At 49.1% G+C, this 16,574-nt stretch overlaps 1 protein-coding gene across 1 annotated transcript; it reads right to left on the bottom strand.

Moving 5' to 3' along the window:
* Nucleotides 1-976: 976 nt before the first annotated feature.
* LOC147722576 (armadillo repeat-containing protein 10-like) lies at nucleotides 977-2,029 on the bottom strand. The gene has a single exon (XM_086966863.1). It carries the CDS (start codon nucleotides 2,015-2,017, stop codon nucleotides 977-979), a length of 1,041 nt encoding a protein of 346 aa, XP_086822989.1. The 5' UTR covers nucleotides 2,018-2,029.
* Nucleotides 2,030-16,574: the final 14,545 nt, after the last annotated feature.

The following is a 16,574-nucleotide window of genomic DNA, read 5'->3' as shown; positions in this document are numbered from 1 at the left end:
GCCGGGACTCGGAGAGGCTCTGCTCTCTGGGGGCCGAGAGATTCCAGCCATAGAGTGGAGCTGCAGGGGCCTCGGAAGAGGCGAAACTGAACAAAGCCTCATTAAAAAGTTAATGGCCCTTAAAGACCTGTGAAATGCTCCGGCGCGGCTGTGCGCGCGCTAGGCAAGCTGTCTCATCCCGGGCTGACAAGGGGGTGGGGGCGATTTTAAACTCAATGAATGTTGCACGCCTGTATGTGACACATATATTTCCTTCAGGGCTTTGACCTGGCACGCAGGTTTCTGGTGGCCACATACAAAAGCTTGCTTGCCCCTGGATGATGGCAGGGCTATCCTCTTTAATTTTATCCAAAAATAATTTCCTAAAAACTTTCAATATTTTCGGCGGGGAGAATATGTTCTGTTATGTCACATGCCTCTTCCAGTGTCTTCTTTGTAGTGTCCATTCATACGTCCGGAATGGCAGGCTTACGCAAACATACCGCCTACTAAAAGCAGTGCGCAAGCAGGAGCATGCAAGATTTCAGACTTTTAAAGGAGGACCGCGTTCCATTGGGAGCTTTTCTAAAGATGCAGTGACTGCTCTGTAGATGAGGAACAAACGGTCTAGAATGCAAAGAAGTCTTGTTCAATATGCTAGCGGATTCTCACTCAAGTCAAGTTTCGAAACAAAACCGATTTATTACTTCTGCCTTTAGCCCGTGTGATCTTTCAGATGCTGTGTCTGCAGTCAATACCATTCGAGTGCTTGGCAGAAACTCTGGATCAGGCGGCATGTTATGACGCTCTGTATAGCGGTGCAGGTTCAAAAGTGGCAAGGGAGACTTGCACAGGTATGATCCAAGCAACAAACACGGAAGGAGCAACCTCGGCAGGTAAAGCAGTAGTACTGTGCCACATCGAAGCAATGAAATGACTTCAATTCAGACCGCAGGGACGTCAATTAATTGTGCTTCCCTCTTCGGAAGGAAGGACTTTATGTTTGCTGTTTAGTCATGATTCTTGCTATTTGCTTTTTCACTTCCTCATCCCGGTGCTGTAACAAGGATACCAAGAAGCTTTGCCTTGAATCTCCGAACAACAAAGAGAAGTGCGAGCCTTCGTGGTATTGACGGTGAGCTGCTCCACTGTCCATATTTTCATTCAGATTTACCACAAAGGTGAGCCCCCGTAGGAGGATGTCATCATTTGTGCATGTGTGGAAGAAAGATGCCAACGAGGAAGGTACTTGAGTACTCAGTAGATCTGTTGTGAGCGATGGGTTTGCAGACAAATTCACAAGCACCTTCAAAACATGAATCTGCGTCTTTTCATTTCCATGAGACCACAGACGAAGAAAGCAAGGTAAGGATTTTACGATCATGTCTTGGTACTCGTTTGTAACAGACATGTTAGTTAACAGCCTAAGTGCAGCTAACTGCAGGTCAGAGTTCAGTGGAGCAACTTCAACAGTTGCACAAATAGGTTCAATATAAATTTTTACCTGTTCCTGATTGCTCAAGTTCATACTCAAGTTGTTAAGCGCATTTAAAGCCTGTGCCTGGACTTCAGGAACAGGATCTGAAAGCATGTTTCCAATTACTGGAAGAGCCCCTAAATTACGAATAAGATCTTGATTAACTGAAAATGCAGCACTGTTACTAAGAGTAATCAAGGCTTGTTTTCGAACTGACGATTCTTCTGTGGCTTCAAGCAGTTCAATAACTCTTTGTAGACGTTGAGCATCCAAATTGCTTGATGGATTTATTAGAACATCTGTAGGGTTCTCCCTCACTTTGGCCACCAAAGTCATTCCGGACACCCTGCGCAGGAGACCGCCTGTTGCCTCAGGGGCCCAAATCAGGCTCTTGGAATCCGCCTCATCTCTGTCCTGTGTTGCCCCCGCACCGTCCCCTGTGTAAGACCCCGGTTTAGACGGCACACTGCGTAAAAGGCGTTTGTACAGCCAGTAGCATACACTGGAGCCGACCACCAACCCAAGCAGAGATCCAAGAAGAGTCCTACAGTGAGGGCCCATGACGGGCGAAGCTGCATCCTTCACAACCTACTTTTAACAGTGTGCAAAGGGGAGGACGAGGGAGGGGGAGACTGGGGAGGGAGAGAGAGGGAGTGTCAGGGGAGGGAGAGAGAGGGAGAGACGGGAGGGAGAGAGAGGGAGAGAGAGGGAGTGTCAGGGGAGGGAGAGAGAGGGAGAGACGGGAGGGAGAGAGAGGGAGAGAGAGGGAGTGTCAGGGGAGGGAGAGAGAGGGAGTGTCAGGGGAGGGCGATGGAGGGAGAGAGAGGGAGAGTCAGGGGAGGGAGAGAGAGGGAGTGTCAGGGGAGGGAGAGAGAGGGAGAGTCAGGGGAGGGAGAGAGAGGGAGAGTCAGGGGAGGGAGAGACGGGAGGGAGAGAGAGAGAGGGAGAGAGAGGGAGTGTCAGGGGAGGGAGAGAGAGGGAGAGACGGGAGGGAGAGAGAGGGAGAGAGAGGGAGGGTCAGGGGAGGGAGAGAGAGGGAGTGTCAGGGGAGGGCGATGGAGGGAGAGAGAGAGAGAGAGAGAGTCAGGGGAGGGAGAGAGAGGGAGTGTCAGGGGAGGGAGAGAGAGGGAGAGTCAGGGGAGGGAGAGAGAGGGAGAGTCAGGGGAGGGAGAGAGAGGGAGAGACGGGAGGGAGAGAGAGAGAGGGAGAGAGAGGGAGTGTCAGGGGAGGGAGAGAGAGGGAGTGTCAGGGGAGGGCGATGGAGGGAGAGAGAGGGAGAGTCAGGGGAGGGAGAGAGAGGGAGTGTCAGGGGAGGGAGAGAGAGGGAGAGTCAGGGGAGGGAGAGAGAGGGAGAGTCAGGGGAAGGCGATTGAGGGAGAGAGAGGGAGAGTCAGGGGAGGGAGAGAGGGAGTGTCAGGGGAGGGAGAGAGAGGGAGAGTCAGGGGAGGGAGAGAGAGGGAGAGGCAGGGGAAGGTGATGGAGGGAGAGAGAGGGAGAGTCAGGGGAGGTAGAGAGAGGGAGTGTCAGGGGAGGGAGAGAGAGGGAGAGTCAGGGAAGGGCGATGGAGGGAGAGAGTGGGAGAGTCAGGAGAGGGAGAGAGAGGGAGTGTCAGGGGAGGGAGAGAGAGGGAGTGTCAGGGGAGGGCGAGGGAGAGAGAGGGAGTGTCAGGGGAGGGAGAGAGAGGGAGAGTCAGGGAAGGGCGATGGAGGGAGAGAGTGGGAGAGTCGGGGTGGGTCAGGGAGGGAGAGAGTGGGAGAGTCGGGGTGGGTCAGGGAGGGGGAGAGAGGGAGTGTCAGGGGAGGGAGAGGCAGAGGGAGGGAGAGGGAGAGCGAGGCATGAGGGAGAGTGAGGGAGAGCCAAGGCGAGGGAGGGAGAGCCAGGGCGAGGGAGGGAGAGAGAGGGAGAGCCAGGGCAGGGTGAGAGAGGGATGGAGAGTGAGGGGAGGGCAAGAGAGGGAGAGAGTCAGGGGAGGGAAAAGGAGGGAGGGAAAGAGAGGGAGGGAGAGAGTCAAGGGAGGGAGAGAGTCAGGGGAGGGAGAGAGAGGGCGAGTCAGGGGAGGGAGAGAGGGAGAGTCAGGGAAGGGAAAGAGAGGGAGAGAAGGGGAGGGAGGCAGAAGTAGGGATGGAGACAGAGGTAGGGAGATAGAGGGAGGGAGCGAGGGAGAGAGGGAGGGAGACAGAAAGAGAGAGGGAGGGAGACGGCGAGAGTCAGGGAGACAGAGAGAGAGGGAGGGAGACAGAGAGAGGGAGGGAGACAGAGAGGGAGGGAGACAGAGAGAGGGGAGGGAGACAGAGAGCAGGAGGGAGGGAGACAGAGAGCAGGAGGGAGGGACACAGAGAGCAGGAGGGAGACAGAGCAGGAGGGAGGGGGAGGGAGGGAGGGAGGGGGAGGGAGGGAGGGAGGGAGGGAGGGAAGGAGACAGAGGGAGGGAGTCAGAGGGAGGAAGACAGAGCAGGAGGGAGGGAGACAGAGGGAGGGAGAGAGAGGGAGGGATGCAGAGAGAGGGAGGGATGCAGAGAGAGGGAGGGATGCAGGGGGAGGGAGGGAGACAAAGAGAGGGAGGGAGACAGAGAGAGGGAGGGAGAGGGAGAGAGGGAGGGAGACAGAGAGGGAGGGAGACAGAGAGGGAGGGAGACAGAGAGGGAGGGAGACAGAGAGGGAGGGAGACAGAGAGGGAGACAGAGAGGGAGGGAGACAGGGAGGGAGGGAGGGAGACAGGGAGGGAGGGAGGGAGACAGTGAGGAAGGGAGACAGGGAGACATGGAGGGAGGGAGACAGGGAGACATGGAGGGAGGGAGACATGGAGGGAGGGAGACAGGGAGGGAGGGAGACATGGAGGGAGGGAGACAGAGGGAAGGAGACAGAGAGGGAAGGAGGGAGACAGAGGGAGAGAGACAGAGGGAGGGAGACAGAGAGGGAGGGAGACAGAGAGGGAGGGAGACAGGGAGGGAGGGAGACAGAGGGAGGGAGGGATGGAGAGAGGGAGGGATGGAGAGAGGGAGAGAAAGTGGGAGGGAGGGTGACGGAAAGAGGGGGGAGACGAAGAGAGGGAGAGAAAGGGAGGGAGAGGAAGAGAGGGAGGGAAACAGAGTGAGGGAGGGAGACAGAGAGGGAGGGAGACAGAGAGAGGGAGGGAGGGAGACAGAGAGGGAGACAGAGGGAGGGAGGGAGACAGAGGGAGGGAGGGAGACAGAGGGAGGGAGGGAGACAGAGGGAGGGAGGGAGACAGACAGAGGGAGGGAGGAAGACAGAGGGAGGGAGGAAGACAGAGGGAGGGAGGGAGACAGAGGGAGGGAGGGAGGGAGACAGAGGGAGGGAGGGAGGGAGACAGAGGGAGGGAGGGAGGAAGACAGAGGGAGGGAGGGAGACAGAGGGAGGGAGGGAGACAGAGAGAGGGAGGGAGGGAGACAGAGAGAGGGAGAGAGGGGGGAGGGAGAGAAAGATAGGGAGGGAGGGAGAGGAAGAGAGAGAGATATGTGTGTATGCTGGATCTGGTGGGTCAGTGGACGAAGACGTCCACTGCAGGGGCCTGTGTTCAACCTCATGGTCAGAGTTTTTTTTTGGCTCTAGCCCCGCCCCCCTCTCACTGACCCCGCCCCCACCAGTGCGGCCCTCGGCCACAAACCACACTGTAATTTTGGCCCCTGAGAGAAAGTTTGTGAGTACCCATGCTCTACACCATCACTTAATGCGGAAAATTTACTGCTCGAACCTCCCACTTTCAAGAAGGAAAGTTCGATGGCCCAATCCTTTCCAGGCAACGCAGTGAGAATCTGGAACTCACTTCCGCCTCAGCTCCGGACCACCATCTCCTCCCAGGCCTTCAAAACTGACCTCAAGGTTCTCCTCCTTCAAAGACACTTCCAAATTTAATTCACACCCTCTCTATTACCTGAAGGAAGACCTTCCATTATAGAATATTCTATTCTCCATGACTATGGAAGTGCCTTCCCAGTGTGTTCTTGTGGGTTGAGTGTCTGCCAAGTATTGCAGCATTATCCTTCTACCTGTGTTTGGTACTCTTTTGTAACATGCACACGTCACTTTTCTCTTGTAACACACTGTTTACTACCTCTATATTCTGTTTGCTTTAGATACCTGCACAAGTGCCACCATTGCCTACGTAACGTTTGTTCTTGTGTTTGAGTGTCTGCCATTTATTGCAGTATTACCCTTCTACCTGTGTTTGGTACTGTTTTGTAACATGCACACGTCACTTTTCTCTTGTAACACACTGTTTGCTACCTCTTACATTTTGTTTGCTTTAGATACTTGCTCAAGTGCCTCCGTTGCCTACGTAAGGATTGTTCTTGTGTTTGAGTGTCTACCAGTTATTGCAGTATTATACTGATTGTTCTTGTGTTTGAGTGTCTACCATTTATTGCAGTATTATACCGATTGTTCTTGTGTTTGAGTGTCTACCATTTATTGCAGCATTATACCGCTACTTGTACTTTGTATACCTTTATAACCTGCACAGATGTCACTTTTTCCTCCTATAATTGTATCGTTTGCTACCTCTTGTATTTTGATTGCTCTGTTTTACTTTGTTCACTTGTAATCTTCTCCTCATGTATCATTACTGTTCCTATTGTGAAGTGCCCTGACACCTTCGGGTAAAGTCTGCGCTATATAAAATCACATAAAATTAATAAATGAATGAAGGGGCGGTCCTGTGATCCACATGCCTATATACACGGTGGTCCTGGGCACCGGTTTGTATATTATGCCTCCGTAGAGAGACTCGGCACTGATGGAGGTTTTGGGTGCTCCACACCCTCTGTAAGGCCTACTCCGAACACGGGAGTCTCCTTTCTACGGACTAGGTCCCTCAGCACGGGCCGCGGGCGGATTTCGACGTCAACGCCGTCCCTACCAGGTTCCTTAGCACGGGCCGCGGGGCAATTTGGACGGCAACGCCGTCCCGAATAAGGCTGCTGATGCCGCCCTACCTAGCGGTGCAGGTTGCAGCTTGCAGTTAGTACCGTATTTGCCGTATTTGCCATCATATGCCGCTCAAGGTATGTGGTTGCACTTAGTCATCTTTATTTCCCCTTATACGCGTTCCGCCACCAAGGGGTTTATACACAAAATCCAGGGTTACATAGCCGTAGTTTTGGTATTAGGGACGTGCATCAAGACTCCGCCCCCATAATATCAGCATTATTTTAAGTAGTTCGGGTGTCGAGGATATGTAGTGAATTCCTGGTGCCGCTCGTAGTCGGAACTTTTGCCTGGATATCCCCTGCTGTTATTAACTCTTGAAGAAACCTTTGCTGTGCTTGCTGCCAGGACTGAAGCCGAATAGGGGCGAAGTTTGCAGTGCAGGACTGCGAGGACCAGTGCTCTTTGTGGCCAACTGACCTGCCGCACCTGGGTTCTCTTCCCGCCCTCCTTCCTGTGCTTTAAGACGACTCGCGGCCCCCGCTTTGCGGGGGCCGCTCGTAGTCAGAACTTTTGCCTGGATATCCCCTGCTGTTATTAACTCTTGGAGAAACCTTTGCTTTGCTTGCTGCCAGGACTGAAGCCGAATAGGGGCGAAGATTGCAGTGCGGGACTGCGAGGACCAGTGCTCTTTGCGGCCAACTGACCTGCCGCACCTGTGTTCTCTTCCCGCCCCTCCTTTTTCCCCCTACTTAGGCACGTCCTCTACCGTGCACGCGGGCCGCGCGCGGGTGTGTGCCGTGTGAAGCCCGGGCAAAGGGCGGGCCGTCTAAGGCCGTCCAAGGTCTTTCGAGGCTGGGCTGGGCCCCCCCCCCCTTAAATTGTGGTTTGGTGCTGAGTTTTATGATTCCACATCAGCCTACAAGCCCTTTAATATTGTAGTTATTTCTTTCCTGTGTCAAAGCCTCTAGGAACCAGATACTATGTCACTATGGTCTGGGAAGGATAGAAATGTAACCCTTTCATCCACGGGAGGGGTGGTTACTGGAACTTTGGACCAATTTTTTAAACGGGCAACAGTAATTTTAGAAAAAGAAATAGCCCTTACTGAGAAACGCTTGTCCCTAGATCTCATAACGGGGAAGCGCTCGTCTCTAGGCCTAATTGGGTCAGTGGCCTCCCCCGAACCACCAAGACCATTAGATCCCTCAGCTGCTCAGGGCTCCAGCTCTAGTCCCATTCTGGCAGCCCCTGATAATGTAGCGGGTTGCCCTATCTTAAACACAACTACAACTAGTACGGTCTCTAGTAGTTCTAATTGCAGAGTTGTAACTTCTCCCTCGCCACATAGTTCTCCCCTATTAGTTCAGAACCAGGGCCCATCAGCTAATAGTAAACGTAGCAAAAGGAAAAGAGGGGGTGGTCCTCAGAAGGGTGGATTGGCCAAAATTCAAAAGTAAAATAGCAGAATTCCGGCTCCACATGTTCCTGCCCGGCCCCCCAGCCCGCCTAGGGCCCCAGCAGATTTTATCCTACAATCCCCCAATTGTGGTATAGATGACGCTGGGTTCCTGGGTAAAATGGAAATTTTAGTCAAATCCTTGATGTTACCCTTACTGGAGAGAACTAGGATGATCAATTCTAAACTAGATCAGATAGAGAAGCTAGTTATAGCTAACTCCAGTACGCTGGATAATCTTGTAAGAGGTATGGATAACACAAAGGACCTAGTCATTGCTCCCCAAGGCTTGGGGACCGGTAATGGTTCAAGGGTGGTTCAACAAGCTACTATCGACAAGCCTAACATCCAGTCTGGACGACCATGTACGGAGAAGCGCCCTGTAGGTAAAAACCCCTTAGGTATTAACAAGGACAGGGGCTCAGTGGTAGGCGCGGTGCCTAGAACGCAGACTGCATCGTGTGTACTAGACACAGGTAGTAAGTCTAATGGGTATTCCTCGCTGGAGAAGGAGGTCATTAAACAGCGACTCCCTTGTGTAAATCTTCCCCCAGAGTCCGTACCTTACACGATTATATTGGTGGGAGAACCAGCATTTGGGGAGGAGAAACCAGAATCACACAGGCAGCTGAAAAATAAAGTCATTTATTGGCTCAATAAGAACAGAACTCTTCCTCCCTCCTCCAACACCGAGATTTTGGGTGTGGGAAGGGTGAGCTGGGTGGGACACAGTCCAAAGGATTTAGAGGGAGATTGTGTTATCGTGAACTTTAGGGATCCCTGGGTGGTCGATTTTATTCGTAGAGTACCAAGGCTTGGGAGAGTGGGTGCTGTTCAATCATTGGGCCTTGATTATTTTTATCCCCGTACAAACTGTGGTCCATCCCACCCCCAACCGAAATTCCGTCAGGGAAGACCCTATGGTGAAAACCCTTTTGATCGGGTGGTGCAATATCCTCCCTTGTCAAATAGGTTTGAGCCTTTTACTGATTTAGAGGGGGTAGATTGACTCTTGAATTCACCTGGTGGTAATATTTTGCCAAAGCAATCTGAAAGGTTTCCCTTGGAGAAGGGTTCACTGGTGGATGGAGTCGCCGTTGGTAGCGACACTGTACCCTGCAGAACTATAGGGGAGGAGAGGGTGGGTCAGGAGGTTAGCATTGGCGTGGGAAGGTCTTCGCCGGCCTCCCTAGCCAGAGAGTCCCCAGTTAGAGAACCCCAAATAGAGGGTGGGTGGCCACCAGGGTCCAACCTGAGGGTGTCAGAACAAACACAGTCAACCACACAGGACGCTCTTCTCAAAATAGTTTTGTGGAATATTGCAGGGCTGAAAAGCAAATTAGTTATAGGAGAGTGGGCCGACTTTGTGGATAACCATGACATCCTAATATTTCAAGAAAGTTGAGCCCCTGACCCTATACACCGCCTAGGGTATCTCAATTTCTATAAACCTGCCACCAGGGCCAGAATGGGCAGAGTGTCAGGTGGTTTCACTGTTTGGGTGAGGCAGTCTCTTAGTTACAGGCCCACAGAAGTGACAGTATATAACCCAGACATTCTTGGGATAAAGCTTACCAGGCCTAACCATCTGGAGATTTTTATTGTCAATGTCTATGCCCGTGGCCTTCCTGGAGGGCGAAGTCTGGTGATTATTAATGAGCTAGATTTCCTTCTCAACTCCCTGGGGAGGGACAAGTTTGTAGTTGTGGCTGGGGACCTCAACTGTACTTTTGAGCCCCTACTAGGGGAAGGAGAGGACTTCTATGCAGAAGAAGACATGCTATGGAATGTCCCACCCCTCGAATTAAAACCAATTAAGAAAGGGACCGAGGCAGCACTACATTGGCTGGGATTGTGCCTCGAGTGGGGGCTGAGAGCAGTCAATGGCCGATCACACTCCGACAAAATAGGCAGGGTTACATTCGACAATGGTATTAGAACGAGTCGAATTGATTATATTTTAATTAGAGCCGAGTATTGGTCGCTACTGGAGGATATGTTAGTTTCTGTCGTCCCGAGAGTGATCATAATCCGTTGGTGCTCAGTTTAAAACTTGAAAGTAGCCCAGTGTGTATTAGAGCCACCGAGTGTGTCACGGCAGAGGCCATCCTAACAAATGATAGGCGTAGGGTTCGGTGGAGTAGGGTAGTGGAAGACCCCGTAGTTTTAGACAGGATCTCCCATGAAGTTTCATCTACCCTGCATGCCATTGAGGCATTGATTGATCCCCTGGACCATCTGGCGCATATAAGTGCACTTCATGAGCAGCTTTTCAGTACTCTGAAAGCTCTTTTTTCTAAAAGCTTTAAGCCGGGAAAATTTCGGCTATAAAATCAGGGAATAAATGGTATAATAAATCGTGCAGACAGGCACATAGCTCCCTGGTTAAAGCCTTAAAAACCCGCGATATTGCAGGTATTAGGATGGCAAGGTTAGAGTATAAAAAGACCCAAAGGGTGGCCAAGAGAGAATGGGATGACCAACACTGGCAGGACCTATATGAGGCAAGCAGGTCTAGAAATCTGACCAAGTTTTGGCAGATCGTTAAATGGGGAATCACCCTGGAATCGCAAGTCCCAGCGAATCATGTATCTGCGGATGACTGGGTTGATTATTTTGAGTCCCAGTTTAGGGGTCCCGAAATAGAAACAGTTTGTGTTTCCGCTGTGTGTGCCCCATTGACATGGACGCCGTGCCCTCCCCTAGTGTTTAAGAATAAATATGCAGAGATTGCACTGGGTCTGGTACAAGCTGGAAAGGCTTCAGGTATGGATTGTATTCCGGCAGACGTATTTAAATACGATTCGTCGAATTGGGTGCCGTACATCACCCTACTAGCTAATGCCATCGCGAATGGGGCTCCGATCCCGGACTCTTGGCGGGGGGGCGAAATATTACCTATATTTAAAAAGGGGGACCATTCGGCCCCGGGGAACTATCGCCCCATTAGCTTAATTGACGCAATTCAGAAAATCATATCTAGGATGGTGTTGGCTAAAATCCAGGTTTGGATGGATCTCGAGAATATTTTATCCCCCATGCAGGCTGGTTTTAGATACTGTGTCAGAACGATCGACCAGGTATTTAGATTTATCCTCATCTATTGGAAGGTGGTGACCTTGGGTGGAGGAACTATTTATGCAGCGTTTGTAGACTTAAAGTCTGCTTTCGATCTTGTCCCAAGAGCTAAGTTATGGATTGCTTTAGGAACTATGGGTATGCTGCGCGATCTTTTGGATTTAGTAATAAGATTGCACGAGGCAAACTTTTCGCAGGTTAGATGGGGCAAACAGGGGCAGGTCACAGAGAGATTTCCTGTTACTCGTGGTGTCCGCCAGGGGTGTGTACTTGCATCGACTCTGTTTTCATTATTTATCAACAGGGTCGTGCAGTATTTTGCGGATACACCGACAGATGCCCCTGCCCTAGGTGGTACAAAGTTCCCACTCATTATCTTCGCAGATGACACCCTTTTTCTATCTAAAATTCAAAAGGGGCTCCAAACTGCACTAAATAAGTTTGAGGAATTTTGCAAGCACAACGACCTCCAGGTTAATGTGAGTAAAACCAAATTTATGGTGCTAACCAAAAACAGACCGTTGGTGGGTCATGTTAGTATGAACGGCATTGGGCTAGAGCAGGTGCAAGTGATGACTTACTTTGGGGTTGTTTTAGAAAATAGGCTTAGATGGAAATCGCAGCTTTATGTACTTTCCTTGACATTTGCCCATCTGACTGGGTGTCTTATCAAGGAACAGAGAACTCCACTAACAAAAAGGATTGGTCCCGCACTTAAAATATATAACGCTAAAATAAGTTCTGCAATTTTGTATGGTGCGCGGGGCTATTCGGACCTATCCTCGCTGGTTAGAGTACAAAACAAATTCCTTCGTAACTTGGTTGGCCTTCCCAATCTACCCCCATGAAGCCCTTGTTACTGGACCTGGGCTGTCATTCTATTGATGAAGCTGCCTGGTTCAGGACTGTTGCTTTGTGGAGGAGGATATGGTCAACTCCAGAACATGCACCCTTTGCCAATGAAATTTTAGAACTTAGGGCCAGATGTAGGTGGCCATTTACCGGCCGGTAACGGCCGATTTCGGCCGTTATGGACCGGTAAATGGGTTTTTGGGATGTAGGGGGCCAATTTTACTGAATCGGTAAATTTACCGAATCGGTAAAATACTGAATCGGTATTTTACCGATTCGGTAACTTCTAGATGTAGGTGGGACTCTTCTGAGTCCCAAAGGCCTTTCAGGTTACGGTATTAAATACCGAATCCAGGTGTGCATGCACATGTGTGCATGCACACTTATGCCATGTGACAGACAGACATGCCCTTAGGGCATGTCTGTGTGCCACATGGCACACATGCCTGTATTTGGGGTGCTAGAGGGTGTCAAAGTGACACCCCCTGCACCCTTGCTGGAATCGGTATTTACCGAATCGGTAAATACCGATTCGGTAATGCCCATTGATTCCTATGGGCTTCAATGCCCATAGGAATCAATGGGCATTACCGAATCGGTATTTACAGAATCGGTAAATACCGAATCTTTACGATTCGGTATTTACCGATTCTGTAATACCTACATCCCCCCCCCCCCTCTATTTTACCACTTCTTAAATACCGAATCGGTAAAATTCGGTATTTAAGAAGTGGTAAAATAAAATTACCTACATCTAGGCCTTAGATCCATAGTGGGATCAGGTAATCTTCCCTGGTTCAGAAATGTAAAATCTATATTGGATAACATGGGTATTAGTCAGTTGTGGTTGGCCCCTGGAAATAATGCCTTTCCTTCTAAAAAGGAATTTAAGGCACTTTATTGGGCGGCCCAAAGAAACCAGCTTATCGTCCAGTCTGACTATTCCTCTCTGACTGGCAGGTTTTTGGATCATCAGCTCGACCCCTTGCTAGAGGATTACTGGGATGTTATTACCAAGAGGAGCGATAGGAAGCTATATCACCAGTTTAGGGTCGGGTCGTTACCATTGAGATCTTTTACTAACAAATGGCGGGGTCAGTCCAAAGAGTTTTGTCCCTGGTGTAGGAAACAGAAAGAGTCATTTGGCCATGTTTTCTTTGTCTGCCCTGCTTACCTAGCCCCCCGGAGAAAATGGTTAAAACCAATCTGTAACAACCTGAGAACACGGGTGGGTCAGGAGGCTCTATGGCTTCTGAGGACAAATACATCTGATCCTGTGGCCATAGCTCTAGCAAAATTTTTGGGTTGGACATGGATTATTAGAGCAAGGCACCCGCTTGACACTTGTTAGTTGATCTATTGATTGTTTTAAATTGTAATATACTCCTGGTACGTCTTTAATTGTAAATTTAATCATGTTTTATGTATCTTATTTAATTAGACTGTATGATAGGTCTAATCCATCATTTGGTGAGAATTGTGTTCAGAAATCAACTTTTTTAACTAAGTCTTAATGCTTTTTATGATGTAGGGTACATGCTGTAATTAGAGTAGAGTGTTTTATGAATGTCTGTTATGATGGAACATTTTGAAATAAAGACGTATGAACTGAACTGAATCTCTGTTCTTTGATATCGAGCGGTGTTCTCAATGTTTACCGTTTAGTCCTTTTAGGATGCGTGCCATCGGGGACATTATCTATTGGCCTTCTTAACACCCACCGGATTCTGCATAGGGGGGTAAGTACCACCGCCTCTAGCCTACTGCCTGGCACGCCACGTAGACCGTAGAACTTAATAATTAGTACTGCCTCCGTTTAGATTTATCAGACATCAACTCACATACAGTATATAGAAGGGAGCCCTCCACCACGGTTCAGTATCTTTCGAAGTTAAAGGTACCTATTAGGTTATTCTGTGGTTGTTATGTCGAGCCAATATGTAGATTGCCTTGTGAAACATCAAATTACTTTGCATATGGGATATGAGGCAATAGAGTGTATGGAATTTTCCCTCCCTCCCTTCCCCCCTCCCTTCCCCCCCACCTTTCCCTCTCCCCCCCCCCCCCCCTCCTTCTCCTTTCCGTTTTTACTCTCCCACGATTATTGGTTACACGTATAATGAAAGAGACCTAAGGACCAATATGTATATAATAATGGTGGTTTTTTCTACCTTCTGTTTTCTATCTTTTCTTTCACTTACTGTTTTTTATCTGGTTATTAAATCTCTCTACTGTGTTGCTCCTGTTAGTAACTAGGTGTCGAGTAATGAAAGTGTAAATAGTATTGTATAGTCATTGTTTTTTAATAAATAGATAAATAGTTCTGCTTCAGAACAATATGTATATAGGATGTAGATAGTAGGAATTTCATTGTATGTACTTACCTTAGTTTAAGTTGGACCAATGTTTTGACAACAAGTGGTGTTCTTTTGTTTTGTGTCTTTTTCAGATACCAAAAATACATGGCTACCTGATGAAGGCTCTGCTGAAATGCGCGTAGATAGTATATTTCATTTTAGCCATGAAATTTTGTGATGATTTACATGTTTGGATTTCATTGATTGTATTAGTAATGTTTTAGTGTCTTTTTTCATAATAGAATGATTTTTTGAAATGTGTAAGTGTACCATTGTACATTTGGAGATCTATGAATCTAATGAATTAAGATGCCAAATAGAAACTGATTAAATATTTATGATACTAATTGCAGTTTATTGAATGTACAGACAGATCTATATTTATTTGGTGCCACTGTCTCACATTTCTATATCCATATTTGAAACACAAAAAGGAAAGAAAATACATTGTTGTATTAATAAATTATGAATTTATACTTCATTGTCCATTTGGGTTAGTACTTTTTTGTTCAATATATTATTGGTCCACTTGTTGAACTGTTTCCTATAGATTTATTCCCATGTATTTCGTTTACCCTGATATAGAAAATGTTATTAGGGGTACCTCCTCTTTGTTACAAATTTATAGCGGATTGAGGGTCAGATGTAAGACCATTCACTTTTGAAAGTCACAAATTGCTTTAAATTGCAACTTGAAAAAGTGAATGTACAACAGTGTGTCTCAGACACTGTTTGCGATTCCCAATGGGGCCGCAAATTGCATGCCTCATTAATATTCATGAGGCAAGTGCAATTTGCGATTCCATTGGGAATGGCTAGCACTCCCAGGGATTGTGGCCTGCTGGGGTCAGCAGACCACCATGTCTGTGACTGCTTTTTAAATAAAGCAGTTTTTTAGGTCTCGTCTGGCATTAGCAGCGCGCATACGCTGCTCTCGCCATGCGTTGGTCTTTTGGAATCAATACGGATTCCAATCGTGCACGCGGTGGGACAGAAGATGTGCACACGGGGACTGGATGCTTTACTGGCGGCGTGACTTTCTGGGGACTTTTTATTTTGGCTCTGCTGCGCGGCTCCTGATGGCGGACCCAGCAAAAAACGTAAGTTTTTATGCATGAGGACTCGGCTTCAAAGGTAAGATTTTGCTTGTTTTCAATGCCAGAGGTCTCACATTTAAATGCGAGACCAATGGCATTGCAAATATTCCTTTTTTCAACGCGTGCGTGCCATGCAAGCTTTTGGATTCACAATGGTGGTTTCACACACTGTTGCGCTTCCGCTCAACTCTGTTGTTTTCTAACTTCTTTGTTTGAAACGGCAGCGGGTCTTTACCAGTGCTGGAACCAAACTGTTTCAACAATGATGACCGTGACCCTTTGTTTACTTTTGCGCCAAACTCTTTTTTCCCTAAACTTATATATTTTTTTTAAAAATGGAGCGGAACCCAAACCGTGAGAGTTGGTGGTGGGGGCACCGAGGATAAGCAGTGGAAGGCGGATGTGTTCCGGGGCTGGCAGCCTGCGGGCTCAGACTCCTCCCCACCTCAGCATCCATGATGAACGCCCCACTTGGTCCCAATCCAAAGTATAGCGGTCAGGTGCCCATTGTAATTTGTTATCTATGGGTTAGCTGCTTTCTTTGAGCTGCCTGTAAAAATGTAGCCGTCCGAAATTAGGCGGAGTGACTGATGCGGATATCTTTTCTTGACACAATTGTCAGAGGTGTGTATATCCCAGGGGACCTACTGAGCTTTTCATCCTTCTGGGATCAACAAAATCGGTTAAAAGAAACACGCTTTTCACTACAGCCATACCATTTGGAATGAACTTGCACTGTACAAATACACCCACTGCTCTGTCCACCCTCCCCCTCGGAGGGTGGCACCAGGCTGTGACATCAACAGTGATTGGTAGCTCTGCCTGTGCAGGATCCTTCGCAGCGGTAGCAGCAGCAGGAAGGGGAAGGACCAGTCCCTTACCAGAGCTCGAGGAAGGGGCTGTTCTGCTGAGACTTGGGGGCTCATTAGTATGGCGGGCGGACTTTGTCCGCCTGCCATAGCCCTGGGAAACAGGACCGCCCGCAATGCATGCGGTGGTCCCGCACCTACAATTAGGATGCGCCTGCCACACTGGCGGGTGCATCCCGCATTTGTAACATTGGGGCGGGCGGTGCTGAAAGTACCAGCCAAAGCAATGCCACAAAAGCAAGTTGTGCATTTCAGTGCACAACGTTACAGGCACCGCGCGGTGGCTGCCACATTGTACATTGTAATGCAGGGGGGTACCATAGGTACCCCCATATGCACCCCCCATGCCCCAGAATCCCTGGGCTCCCGCTACGAGCCCCCAATGTCAAAGACCACATGTCCTTCCACCGCCACGGAAAGGCATGTCCCCGCATGCATACTAATATGGATGGCAGTGTCTGCCAGACACCACCACCATATTCACAGCTTTTCCGCGCGGTAAGCAATTGAGCGGATTGCCTA

Source organism: Lissotriton vulgaris, chromosome 4_1 (assembly GCF_964263255.1).
Source record: "Lissotriton vulgaris chromosome 4_1, aLisVul1.2, whole genome shotgun sequence".
NCBI lineage: Eukaryota > Metazoa > Chordata > Amphibia > Caudata > Salamandridae > Lissotriton > Lissotriton vulgaris.
This window is presented reverse-complemented; position numbering and strand designations above follow the sequence as displayed.